Genomic DNA, 15020 nt, shown 5'->3' with positions numbered 1-15020 from the left:
GTGGGTAGTATGAAAACTGCAACCCACAAAAACAGGAAGTAATACAATCAAAAGCTACTGCTTGAGAAGGCAGCAGTAGAGTAGCATCCTCAAAGGAGAACCAGATTTGCTTTCAGCAAGAAGGTCATATCTAAATTAAAAATTGTATCTTCATTCACTTTCACTCAACTCTTTTCAATGATTTTCCATTCTTTTAGGAAAAAGTTCTAATATTTGTAATATAGCCTATGCTTTTTATATGGGCCACCTGCTTCTACCCCTAGCTGTCACTCATTGATTTTCTCTCCCCAACTCTTCCAAGCTCAGTTAATATCGCTCAGTTGTTCAGAACTGTCATGATCTCCCTTCCTTCTAGGTTCTGGCACAGGTTGTTCCCTCCACATAAGTCTTATTTCTCTCCATGTCTCCCCTCCTTTAACTGAAAGGATTGTAGATTTTATCATAAGGATCATTTTGCTAGGAAGGTTTCTGTGTATACATATTGTGATTTATAAATACATCACCTTATGTTTACTTGGAATCGAATCTTCCTTTCTAAATATATTTTGGATAAAGGTATACATTTAAATTTCCACACAAAAGTTTATAGAGTCCAAGTAAGAAAACTATAAACTTTACATTGCTTATGCACATATTACATAAATAACATAGAGTTATAGTTTATGTTCTTGTAATATTTTAGTTACATTTTAGCTTTAAAGCACAATGTGTATATATGTTAAATAACAGAAGAGAAATGACATTATTTTATATAAGGCTAATTTGATCAAATATGATACAAAATGTATGTCAACCTTAATACATAAACAGCCTTGGGGCTGTTTATATATTAATGTTGATATTAATTTGATCAAAAATTAATGTCAACCTTAATATATAAACACCTTTGGGGCTTAGACTGGCCTTTGTGTATTCTTTTTTTTTTTTTTTTTTTGCTATTTCTTTGGCCGCTCCTGCGGCATATGGAGGTTCCCAGGCTAGGGGTCCAATCGGAGCTGTAGCCACTGGCCTACACCAGAGCCGCAGCAACGTGGGATCCGAGCCGCGTCTGCAACCAACACCACAGCTCACGGCAATGCCAGATCATTAACCCACTGAGCAAGGGCAGGGACCGAACCCGCAACCTCATGGTTCCTAGTCGGATTCATTAACCACTGCGCCACGACGGGAACTCCCCTTTGTGTATTCTGTTGCAGCTTTACTCTTATAAATGAGAATGCTCTGGCCTTCATATCTGCCATAATCATGGTGATTGGTCCTCACCATTTTCTAAGAAGAAAAACTTGGTCATTGATGTATCTACTGGAAGATTAATCTTGTCCCAACAACTAAATGAGGAGAACACTGCAAATTGAAGATTAGTAATTTGTAACAAGCAAAAGAATTATACTTGATTCTGTCTTTATGTGACAAGTATTTCCAATCTAATGATGCTTATAACTTGTACTAGCTTCATCAGAGAGAAGTTCAAATAATTGACAATTCCAAAGTTGGTAGCAATTCTGTAGGATAGACTTTGGTATTGAAGGTTTTGAATAAATGGCAATATCAGATTACCCTTGGGAATAATCTAAAAATGAGCTTGTATACAACCTAAGAAAAGAGTAGAAATGTGTTATTGACTGGAGCTAAATATAGCTTAGTCAAATGTCATCAGTGGAAATTTTGGTATAATAAGGAAATCTCATCTCCTGAAACATAAATTTGCTCCAAAACATTTCCTTTTGTTTTCTTAATTACAAAAAGGTTAACAGTAATTTAAGCAGTAATAAAATTTTCATACATTTTAATTTCTATAGTACAACTCTGTGAAGCATTTTAAAATTTAAGTAGCTCTAGCCAATTTTATTTTAAAAATGAGATCTGCAGACCAAACAGAAATCCAACGCTTAAGACATACTTGTCACAATCATATATAAAAACATTATGCTGTATTTCTGAAAAGTCAAAAAAATAAACAACCATAAAGCTGTATTTTTTTTTTTTTTTGCCACATCCTCGGTATATATAAATTCCCAGGCCAGGGATTGAATCTGAGCCAGAGCTCTAACCTATGCCACAGCTGTAGCAATGCCGGATCCTTAACCCATTGCATTGGCGACGGGGTTGAACCAGTGCCTCCAAAGAGACAAGCCGGATCATTAACTAACTGCACTAGAGTAGGAATTCCTTTTTTTTTTTTTTTAAAGCTGTATTTTTTAATATTCTAAACTATAAATATTAACAACCTGGTTGAAAATTAATCACATGCATGTTTTAGAAATCCTATTTAAAATACTTAAAAGTCTTAGGAATTAAAACACTGACCCATGACTAGTTCTGCATGCTCCCCCTTATCTGAAGTTTTATCTACTCACAAGCACATCTGCTTTGCCACTCAGTCCCTTCCCATAGTCGTCAGTTGCGATGACTTGAAACTTGAAGTAAGATCTCCTCATATTATGGAAGAGCATAGCTGTTTTGATAAGCCCTGTGTATGTTTCCACCACAAATCCTTCTTTTCCCTCTTTAATTGGTGGGATTATGAGTCTGTATGCCATGGCACTATAATTGCCGGTATCTTTATCAGTAGCCTAGGAGAAAAACAAAAACAAAAACAAAAAACAGGTTATAAATAAGCAGGGAAAAAACCAATCTTGATTATTTCTGTGTGTAAGATTGATGTTTCTTGTGTAATAATCATAGAATAAAGGCTTTCTCAACTTATGTGTTTCTAAGTTTTATTATATTATTATATAGATTTATAAACTGTGTACATATACATGGTTGCATGGCTGTTATTAGGATAATGACTGCTGAACTGTGAATACAAAGAGCATAGACACTAACACAGTCCAGTTGATGAACCTAGTGTTTTGATTGGCATGTTTGATGGGTTTGACTCTAGGCTGTGATCCAAATTGGTTTAAGGATGGGATTGGTAGTTTCCCTAACCACTGCCCTGTGTAATAGGCATAGCAGGTGATTGTGTTTCTATTTCCTAAAGGGGGAAAATAAAGTAATGCATTAAAATATTTCAAAAGGCAATATGACAGTATTCAGAGCTTTTAAAGAATAAATCTAGAGAGCTATAAAGAGATCCTAATTAGTTAATGCCATATCATAATTAAAGAGGGTTAGAATGGCAAGCCTAGCTTCCTTTTTTCCTAGCTTATATCCTAATTGTACCTATGATCTGCATGTTAAGATTTCTTCACATTTAGAATTTAAAAAGGAATAGTTGCTTAGAAAACCTTTTAAAATAAAGCTGTGAACATAATATTAGCCTGACTCTATAGATTCTACTTCAGGAAAAATTTTCAGAATGCCAATTTAAGAATTATGTCATAGTGAAATATTTGAAAGAGGAAAGATACTTAATGAATTTCACAAGGCTATATGGAACTTTTACATTTTAATCCTATGTTTAATTATCTGGTCATTTTTATTTCTACTAAAGATATATACATATATATGTGCATTTATAATTTATCATTGCAATGCTAAGAAGTCTACAAATATAATTTTGTTTAATAAAATTAAAACTTTCAGAGTTCCTGTTGTGGTTCAACAGCAATTAACCCGACTAGTATCCATGGGCATGTAGGTTTGATCCCTGACCTCATTTAGTGGGTTAAAGATCCGGCACTGTGGTGAGCTGTGGTGTAGGTCATAGATGCAGCTTGGATCCTGTGTTGCTGTGACTGTGTCATAGGCCAGTTGCTATAGCTCTGATTCAACCATTAGCCTGGGAACTTCCCTATGCCCTGGGTGTGGCCCTAAAAACAAAAGAAAATGATAAAACTCTCTGAGGAACATATAATTCTAATTACATAAATGAGTTCTGTCTGACAGAAATTTCTATGATAATGGAAATTGTCTCAGTGTCTTCTGTCCAATATGACTGCTGAACACTTGAAATGAGGTTAGTATGACTAAGGACTAAAATTTTAACTTTTTTCTTTTGGCCACACCCATGGCATATGGAAATTCCTGGGCCAGGGATTGAACCTGAGGCATAGCAGTGACATGGGCCTTTGCAGTGACAACACCAGACTTAACCTGCTGTGCCACAAGGGAACTCCAAATTTTAATTAAATTTAAATAGCCAAAGACTACAAAGTGGTAAAGTTGGGCTATAAGTGATGACAATAATAGTAAATAATAGCAAATATGCGTTAAAGATTCAGCATGAGCTTGAATCTCTAAGCTTTAAATTCCATGCATGTGCTTTACCACTTAAAACATTTCAAGATAACTCTGTTAGACAAGGTAACCTAAAGTAAGAAATCCAGATATTTTTCTTCAGGATAAAATATTTCTTGAATTTTGTTGGTTAAAATTCTCATCTTTAGAATAGGACAAGCTCAAACTACCATCTCATTCTCTTTAAATGCTCTGTATGTTTTACACAATAGCAGAGTTGCATTTTTGCATTAGAGGAATAGTAATTAGATTCCAAGATAGGTCACATTACCACTTTAGAAAACAAAGAGAAAGAAAAATTGTTAACAAAGTGTTTATTTTTAAGTTTTAAACCCGGGTTTTTATTCACTTAACAAAGTATAGGATAAGACATAAAAAACACATTTCCAAATAAAATTAAAATCAGAGGTTGAATTAAATAATCAGATACCTCTTTTGCATACTATGTGCAAATTTGAGACATGCTGAATCAAAGATTTAGTTGAAAATTATACTCTAACTTATGCTTAACATGAGTATTTCCCTGAAATACACTTTTTACCATTAATGCAAACTTTAATGAGGCATAAAGACTAGCAAAAAAAAATGTACAAATTATAAATACACAACTTAATAAAAATTTGCAAAATATACACATCCAATGGACCAGTACTTGCATTGAGAAATAAAACATTACAAGCATCCCAGAAGTCCTTCCAGCCATATCTAGTTCCCCAGAGATAGCAATATCTTAATTTCTAACACCATTTATTAGTTATGCCTATTTTTAAACTTTATATTGAGGGGATTATTATATATGGTCTGTTTTCTGTCTGTCTTCTTTTACACAGTTTTTTGTTGTGAGATTTAAAATTTAATACTTTAAAGTAAATCCTGTAACAACATACATCACAAAATATAATCACATTTAGAAAAGAAAAGGCAGTTATGATAAAATCATCATAATTGCTTGGTATATTAAGGTTCTTTGCACAATTCTTACCAATTAACTTTCAATTTTTTTGGGTCTCTTTGCCATTTCTTGTGCCACTCCCATGGCATATGGGAGTTGAATCGGAGCTGTAGCCACTGGCCTAAGCCAGAGCCACAGCAACGCGGGATCCGAGCCACATCTGCAACCTACACCACAGCTCACGGCAACGCCAGATCCTCAACCCACTGAGCAAGGCCAGGAATCGAACCCGCAACCTCACGGTTCCCGGTCGGATTCGTTAACCACTGAGCCACGACGGGAACTCCTGCATCTGTTTTTTTAAATGCTAATAAATCTGTACATATCTGTCAGCCCGGAATTCACACCTTAGACCAACTTGGATGATAACTTAACTTTCAATTTTAATAAATACGTAATTTCACTTTGCAATATTCCTAATATATAAGTTATTATAACCACAAAGTGCCATATTTTACCTAAACATATTAAGGTGTTTTTTAACAGAACTTTCCTGAAACAACCATTTAATCCAAAAGCCTGGGTAAATCAGAAATAGCTGTTTTAAATGATTTTCCTTCTTACATTTGGTGCCAATTGTCAAAAATGAGGCACAAGTTTTAAAAAAATCATATTTACTGGACTTTTTAAAGAACTGAATGAAAGATTCTTTAAATTCTATAGTGCTTTATAGTTTTCAAAAGCTTTATACTGATGATTTTCTATAATTCCTTAAATCCCCCCTTTTTTTCTCCTACCCCATTCTTCTCTCTCCCCACTGAAAATCACTGGATTATTCTCTATATCTGAATCTCCTTCTATTGAGGTTTTTCTTTTTCTTCTTTTTTTTTTAATATATAAAACTCTACTATGAAATGTATATTGTCAGTAAGGACTCTACTTTAAATTACTCTTTCTTTGAATAGGCTTGGTCCTCTTGGGAATCTGAAAATTTCTCATTTCAGAAAATACTTGTGAGGATAGTTGCCAAGATCATTAGCATTCTTTGAACCAATTCTCCTCCTCTCTCAAGTATAATTGAAACTAGTAAGTTAAACAGTGAATAATAAAAATTCCAATAAGTACTCTACTTGTGGTTTGTTTGTTTATTTATTTAGTCTTTTTAAGGGCTGTACCTGTGGCATATGGAAGTTCCCAGACTAGGGGAGGGTCAAATTAGAGCTATAGCTGCCAGGGCCTACACCACAGCTCACAGCAACACTGGATCCTTAACCCACTGAGTGGGGCCAGGGAATAGAATCCACATCCTCATGGATACTGGTCAGGTTTCCACTGAGCCATGATGTGAACTCCTTGTGATCAGTTTAAAGAATTTTCAAGTTTAACTTTTAAGTCTATTCAGTTTTCAACAATGATTTAAGACCAAAATCTATATGCAGTTGACCCTTGCACAAAATGGATTTGAATTGTGGAGGGTCACTTTTACGTCAATTTTTTTCAAAAAATACTATACTACAGTACTACAGGATTTTGGTTGGTTGAATCTGCCCATGCTGAACCGCCAAGCAGGAGTGACAAGTATAAAGTTGCATGTAGATTTTCAACTGTACTGGGCTTCAGTGTCCCTAACCCTTGTGTTATTCAAGGGTCAACTATATAAGAAGTGACTCTGACAGGTGTCAAGTATATACATGACAATTATACACAGTAAACAAATTATTTTCTTATGAAATCAATTTTAAGATGTCATATATTTAAATACATGATAAGTCACAACAAAAGTACTAATAACATAATTAGAGTACAATTTTATGTCTGGTTCAAGATGATGTGAAAAGTGAGTTTCAGAACAGAGTGTACCTATTTGCCTTCAACTTTTACCAATTTTAAATTTACTTTTTGATTTTTTTTTTTTTGTTTTGTGTTTTGGAGAGAGGTGAACTCAAAAGACAGCCATGATTTTAAAACATTAATCACTATGGAATTTCAATTTTCCTTATTCATTCAACCCCTAGCCTGGGAACTTCCACATGCCCAGGTGCGGCCCTTTTTTTTAGGGCCATGGCTGTGGCATATGGAAGTTCCCAGGCTAGGGGTCAAATTTGAGCTGTAGCTGCTGGCCTATGCTGCAGTAATAGCAATGCCAGATTCTGCAACGCTGGATCCTTAACCCACTCAACGAGGCCAGGGATTGAACCCACATCCTCATGGATACTAGTTGGGTTCATTACTATTGAGCCATAATAGGAATTCCCTAAAATGAGAAGAATGTTGATCAACAAATATTATTTCAAGAAATACATATATACATATATATGGTATTGCTAAGTTCAGCATAATAACTATTATAATTATCTAAATTATCATGGTATTCAAAAATTTAAACTTTTTTCAATATTATGAAATTTACCAGAGAATATGCAAATTTAAGCACAAAATCAATTTAAACTTATTACTTCAGACATATTATCATAGGATTGTAGCCCTTTTAAAACAGTGCATCAATAAAATTTTTTTCTTATAAGCTCAAGATACATGTACTTTGCTCTTGTAATCTTTCATTCCTTCCATGCTAATGTCACTTCCATCTCTATCACAGATCTCACAGTGGTCAGAGTGATCTCATTTTGTCGTCCTTCCGCAACACCTGGAACTTTCTCCTCATGAATCAACTTAACCACCAGCCTATTGCTGGGTGACTGAAAAGTGATGAAGGAGACTGAATAATCATCCAGATCAGTGGTACCATAAGTCCATGGTCTCTGAGTTCAACTTGCCTTTGGTTTATTTGGAAAATCTTTGCTATATGTGTGAGTTCTCTACAGTCCAAAAGTTCAGCCTTTCATTCAAATCACATGTTTTTTTCAGAGCCTCTCTCAGAAGTGAAGAAGCCATAATTTACACAAAAACTGAGGATATCAAGTGTGAAATCTCTCAACTTCTCATTCTATAATTTAAATAGTACCTATATTGGCTGAACTTAACACTTACCTTTTTTCTTCAAATCTCAGAGAAGCAGCTGCCTCTCTTTTCTCCCATTGAAGGCATTTTTGCTTTGATCTAAATTCCTCCCATATCCTCCACATTTAATGCTTCATCAGCTCTATTTACCTCTCTTTTTTAAACCCTAACCTCTACAGATTGCAAGACATCTATGCCTCTCATTAAAATAAAATGAGACTTTTCTTTTACTCTATACTCATTTCTGACACTATTCCCCAAACTTCCATATCCTTTTTTTCACAAATTGCTCAGAACGTTTTTCTACTATAACTGTCTCCAATTTCTTACTTCACAATTGTCACTTAACCACAGCTAGAATTCTGCCCTATCATGCCATTGAAGCTACTAAAGTCAGTGATTGAGACTAGGTCAGTCTCAGATCAACAGCCAGTCAAGTGCTCTTTAAATCACAAAGTCCATTTATACTATTTGTATAATGCTATTGCTGCTGCTATAAGCTAACATTTATTGAACAATTACAATTTTCTAGGGGCTATGTAAAATACTTTTCATACATTGTCTTATGACATCCTTTCCATTGAGTAACTTTTATTGTTATTATTTTGTAGGTGAAGAGAGGGAAGCACAGAGAAATTAGTAACTGACTCATAATCACAAAGACAATTGATAGCAGAGTTATGCAGATCTCATTTTAAACCCCATACCATAATGACTACATTAAATATGTCAGAGTAAGTACCAGTATTAAAATCGTAGTGAAAACAACATTAAATTCTACATAAAACATCTTGAGAACTTTTCCTAGACATATCAAGGAGATAGGAAGAAAATAATAAAAATGCAGGTCAAGAACTAAGTGGAAGCAAGAATACAAAAAGCTTACTACTGATGGAACTTTCTCTTCGACAGTGTCAGCTGATCTAGGTATACCTAAACCTTAATTTATAAGGTCTTTAGTGGCTCAGAGAATAGGAGGAAAGACCCAAGGCGCATTCAAAGAAGTGAGTCTGGTAAGACTCCACTCCCCAGAATGCTAAATTATCATTTTAAGGGTGAATGAGAAAGTCATTTCTTCTTTCCAGCCATCACTGCTACCACAACCCCAAACCAAAAAGAAAACTGCCTGGTTTAAACCTTGATGTCAAATGCAGTTGATTCACAAACAAAAAACCCAAACTTCCTTGACACTCAATCCATAACTAATACAAGCACTCATCAGAGTTTGGAGCCTTTATTCACACACAACCAACTCAAAGATAAACCATAATATTCCGAATGTGTAAATTCAATAGCTCTGAACTCTATGTGAATAAACTGAAAAACCACAACTGAGAATTTGACAAACTGATCTTTGACTGATAATGGCCTAGCCTCCTCAGAGAAGCAAGTGCTTTTTCAAAAAAGCTACCTCCAAACTATGCCTCAAAAACTCTTAACAAATAAGTTCCAACAAAGATGAAGAAATTAGAGTAAAATAATTCTCAAAATGGGCAAGACGCATATATCCTGAAAAAAGAGTCTGAGATTAAAAAACCAAAGTCATACCCACAAAGGCTTTAAATACGTGAATTAGCAGAGTGTAAAGCAAAAGTTGGCTATGTTTCAGTAAATAATAGAGATCTTTAAAATAAAAATGAGGATAGTTGAACATAAATAAAAAGTATCTTCTGGAAATGAAAAAAAATAATAATTGGAATTAAAAGCTCATACAAGAAATTGTTGGAAGATTAAGCATAGGAGACAAGAATATTAGTGATCTGAAAGACAGCCTAAGTTAGGTCTGATGAATTCTGTGTGGCTAAGAACCAGTCTGGAAGGAAATGGTTTCCTTAAAATGTCATTAGTGAAAACAAGCCTGAACAGAGCACAATAGCCATGAGGTTTTTTGTTTAGTTTTGTTTATGAATCAACTATTATGAATATAACCTGAGTCCTTAAAAGTTGGGAAAAATTCATAGACATATTTTATGAAAGGGGAAAAATAAATATTAGAAATTGATTCCATATAAGGGGGTATCAGAACAAGTTTGGCAAACTAAGGGCTAAAAATGAAAACTGATCTATCATGAAAACTCTAAATGAATCAAATTTACTAAAGAATCAATGTTACTTTACTTATTTCATCAGTATCTTTATAATCCAAAATTTAGGGCGTTGCTGTCATGGCTCAGTGGTAAACAACCCAGCTAGCATCCATGAGGATGCAGGTTTGATCTTTGGTCTCGTTTAGTGGGTTAGGAATCTGATGTTGCTGTTGCTGTGGCGTAGGTCTCAGCTGCAGCTCTGATTCAACCCCTAGCCTGGGAACTTCCATATGCTGTGATACATACTGGGTTCCTGACACAGCCACACAGCCATTATAGTCTGGAAGAGGTCACCCTGGAAAATGTGATTCACTGACTTTTGTGAGTTTCTCTTAGAAAAAAACAGGAAAGTTATGTCTACAGCTGTTTTTTTTTTTTTTTAATGAAAGTTAGAAATGAATATTATAATTATACTTGCTGTAATTATATTTTTAAATGAAAGACACAGGAAACCACTTACACATTTCTAAGACCTCATCGGGAAATTTTAATGCACACAGGTGCCCAACATTAAGAGAAAATCACCAAATAATTGCTTCTATAATACAGGAGAGTAGGTGAGCCCATTAATTTTCTCACAGCCTAAATAACTGTTCCCCTCTGTTGCCTAAATGAATACTATGGATGCAGAAATATTAGTGGAATAATTAGCGATGTCCAAAGAACTTCCAAAGCCCATTAAAGTCCAATAATGCTAACTTTAACTTTAGCTTCTCAGTTAGACCCTTTTTAACATTTAACAGCACTGAAGGCTCACTCTCTGAAATAGAGTGAAAGTATTTTAGAATGTCGGCATAAAAATACTCAAATCTCACATTACCACCTACTAATGTCAGTATGTCAAGTTGTGTATGCAAGTGGCAAAAAGAACAAAGCTTTGGCTTCTTAAACTACCTGAACTTTGCTCTTGTACTTTTAGGAACTACAAAGAAAATCTTTATTTTAAAGCCCTTAAAGACAATATGTCCAACATATAATAAAATATAAATAAGGAAAATGTCAGGTAGATTGATCTATTCATAAGGGTATTTAAGACTTCTGCAAAAACAAAAAAGGGAGGAAAGAAATATTTTCAATATTTTAAATAAGAGAGCTTAGTGTTTGCTTTTTAAATAAGAATATCAAAAAGGGACCACAGTCCAAAATAAATAATTTCTAATTTCAATATTCCCATTCATCATTTACTTAACTATAGTTAAGTAAAAGTCTAATATAATTTAGAGATATTATAATGAGTATATCACAACTTGATAAAGAAACAACAATTTAATAATGGTGTGTAAGGACACATGACTGAATTTTCAGGGATTTTATTATTATTGTATTATAGTTAGAATTTGACCAAGTTCACTACTAATTTAAACAGTGGTGCCAAATATCATGCAATAATATCTATTTTAAAACTTCAAAAAAGAACTGAACTGAAGATACGCAAAACATTCCTTTTACTATTTTTTAGTTACACTGAAATATTCTGTATTATAGAAGGCATAGGAGTTCAAAATAAGATGTCTTGCATTTATGTGATAAAGCATTTCTTTTATTTCAATTTTCTTATAAAATATTTTGGCAAATAAATATTACCTCAAAAATAATTTGTTCTTTTTATCATTTTTTCTTAAGAAAATATGATCATATATTTCTCAACAATGCTTTGAAATGAACTGAAATCATTTGTTGTAACTTCTCATTCATATGAAAAAGAAATTTTGCTCTATTCAACAGACATACTATCAAAAGAAAATACATGCAGAGTTTGAGCCTTCTATTAGAGAGAGGAAACTAGTTTTTAAAGTTGATTTTGAGACAAAGACTGTTACTGATTTTTACTGAAGCTTCCTTATATTAAAATATTCAAGAAATTTGTACTTTTGCAATAATTCTATAGCTAAGAATCTGAAATCCTTCAGTGTTCAAAGGGAATTAACATTCATCATTTCTAACTTTCTGGTTCTTACTTAGTTATATTACATTTACTCAATCTAAACAAAATTTAGTTTCTTATTCTCAGCTCCCACCCTCTAGTCCATCTTCTAGCTACAATATTTGTTCCTCTTTCTTTCTTCTCTTTGCTTATAAGGGCACCAGCATCTATAATTTGAACTAAGGTAAAAATCTCAGAGCCTCTTCAATTGTTCTATGTCACTCCTTGCCTTTCTATTCCCAGCTCTCTGAGCTCTACTCTGAATATCTCAGTTCAGTGATGATCTATCAAGCTGATGCTGCCTCATTTCAGGCTCTCTTGTCTCATTTGTTAAATTCAATAACAGCTTGAAAATAATGATAGCTTCCATATCCCAGAAGATTAGCTTTTTCATGGACTTTAAGAAAAGTCCATGAAATATTTCAATCTGATCCCAGTTTAACATTCCATTTTTTTGCCCTATATTTAAGCTATTTATATTTCTTCAAATGCAACTCATTACCTACTTTTTTTTTTTTCCTGAAAAATGTATGTTCTTTCATGATTCCAGTCCTTTGCACACATGGTTTCTTCTACCTTGAACTGTTCCTTGTCTGCTAGGTCACATGATATCCATGCCTGGATTATACAATGGCATATATGTACATAGATGCATTGAATATATAACCTCAGCTTAAATGACTGCTTTTCTGAAGTTTGTCCCAACTCCCCTACAGAGTGCTGCTTCCATTTGCATGTTTCCAGTAGTGTGTGTGTGTGTGTGTGTGTGTGTGTGTGTGTGTGTAATTTGTTTTACTATAGCATTTACCCTGGCATATTATAATATTTATGTGTCTTCATTACACATAAAATTTGTTTCTCTTCATATTTTTTTTATTTTAGTTTCATGTCCAGTAGTGGTCAAATAGTGTTTGTCCTAATTGTCAATAGAAGAATACCAAAAATCAATATTTAGAAATGATGGATGTGAGCTTGAATTTACCACTTATTAACTCTGTGAGCTTTGATAAATAACTTTCTAGGGCTTAGTTCCTCAGTGTAAAATGAAGAAAATCGGACATGCTGAATAGGGTGGTTGTGAATATTTATTGAGGTGTAAAATGCAGTGCCTGGCACAAAGCAAACAATCAAGATTAGTTATGTCATATATTTTGGCATCTTGTCTTTGAATACTTTGTAGCTGTCCACCTTATACTTTCTGTTTATTATCTACTGTACACTGGAAGACCATTATTAATTTCCATCTTTTGTAATTAGCCATATAGTTATTGGAAATAGGACTATTTTCTAATGCTTTTTTGTTATCTAATAATCCTCAGTGCTAATGTCTGCATATAGAATATAGTGAGGAAATATTTGTTAAAAGAATCAATCTGCCACTAAGAAAGTATATTTATTGAAGTCTTTTTAATGAGTGCCATATCTTTACTTACAGGGAACTGAGAGTATCTAAATAGGGAATTTTTGTAGTTACATTATTGTAACAAGATTCTTATCAGAAATTAAACTTGTCATTGTAAAACTGGTTTATGAAGAAGTTGCAGGAATATTTAAGAATGCGAATCAAAAAACCATTGTGTATGCTACACATAACAAAGTCTGCACAGATGAAAAATAATATGTATTTTAGAAGTATATGGTCATGGATTTAATTCATGAGCCCAAAACTTACAATAGAAAAGACAATTTTTATTCTGATATATTTAATAGTATAGGTTATTTGGCCTAGTCATAAACTGATTTACTAGTTTAGCAACATAAGATTTTTGAAGCAATGTTAATCTTATATTCATTTTTAATTTTAATTATTCTTAATATTCTTCTTTTATATTGTCAGTTGGTGTGCAGATTGACTAATAAAATCTATCTCAAAATTTCAATATGTATATCTTTATACACATATCTATATCTATGTTTAATCCTCTTGAACATAAATTTTTTAAATCTACTTTTGTTCCCATCATTAGATTATTTAACAGAATATGTCCTTCATTTAGGAATGAATTTGGGTCACCTTGCTCTATAAGAAAAGCAGAATTGCTATTAAATGGTACATAATGGCATTCGTCATTAATTTAAAAAGTTTCAGTATATGAATAATGTATAAAAAGCCTACTTCTCCTTCAATTACTAAGTTTAATAGAAAGTCAGGGGAAACAGACAACCAAGCATTTGAAAATTAAATCTGAATCTTGATCTCTACGTATTCTGTCTGACAATGTTTTATTGCCTATTGGATAAGAAATTAACAAGCACAAACAAAAAGCTTTACTATAAAAAGAAAAGCCTTTATCATCATTTTATAGGACAAGAGGATGTCAAGGGAAAATAGAATTCAATTTATAAACCTTTTACCTTGGAAAATAAATTGAGAACTTTCAAAAATATATTGAATATAAAGTGCTATGATGAAACTAATGGATACCAAAAGAAAAGCCTTTCATATTGTTAAAGTGACACTAAATGTAAAGAAGAGTGTATTTACCGATTGAAATGGTGCTATTTGCACATGAGACAATAAAATGTGTCTCCTTTAATATATATAAATTGAAACATTTTAATATGAACAACACATTCAGCAAAGAAGTTGTTCTCTACAATGTTCTTCATTTAAACTGGTGGTGTTTTAGAACAAACTCTCTTTCATGTAAACATGCACACCTATATATACTTTTTCTTTATTTTATAACATGATGCGTTTTATGTCTATATGCACCATCTAACAAGTTTGCTAGGAAGTAACAGCTGTAATTCTAAACTAAATTCTGGATAAAATAGTCTTTAGTTGAATGAAATTCTAAAGTGATTGGGACCAAAACAATATGCCATAAAGCAGAGTGGCCAATATTACATAATTTTATCTTGAGATTATATGGTAAAATGTTAGTATTTCCAATTACTTGTTTTTGGAATACTTGTATTCTTTGAGAACCATGGGTAGGATGTAACAATTTGTGAATCTATTTTTATA

The 15020-nt window shown here is 33.2% G+C and overlaps 1 protein-coding gene across 34 annotated transcripts in view; it reads right to left on the bottom strand.

Moving 5' to 3' along the window:
* The window catches only part of PCDH15 (protocadherin related 15), a 1617506-nt gene that overhangs the window by 51069 nt on the left and 1551417 nt on the right, over window positions 1-15020 (bottom strand). For all 34 annotated transcript variants that reach the window (XR_014827612.1, XR_014827610.1, XR_014827605.1 and 31 more), the window contains one exon: window positions 2358-2573. Coding sequence is in view for 13 of the 34 variants with exons in the window: in XM_084996683.1 (XP_084852809.1) it covers window positions 2358-2573 (216 nt within the window). In the remaining 21 variants the exon portion in view is untranslated. The remainder of the gene's footprint in view (window positions 1-2357; window positions 2574-15020) is intronic.

This window comes from Sus scrofa, chromosome 14 (assembly GCF_054392235.1).
Source record: "Sus scrofa isolate SSC_HxYL_T2T_F1_AM1 chromosome 14, Sscrofa_HxYL_maternal_Yorkshire_Landrace_v2.0, whole genome shotgun sequence".
Taxonomy (NCBI): domain Eukaryota; kingdom Metazoa; phylum Chordata; class Mammalia; order Artiodactyla; family Suidae; genus Sus; species Sus scrofa.
The sequence above is the reverse complement of the archived record's forward strand: the minus strand, read 5'-3'. Positions and strand labels throughout refer to the sequence as shown.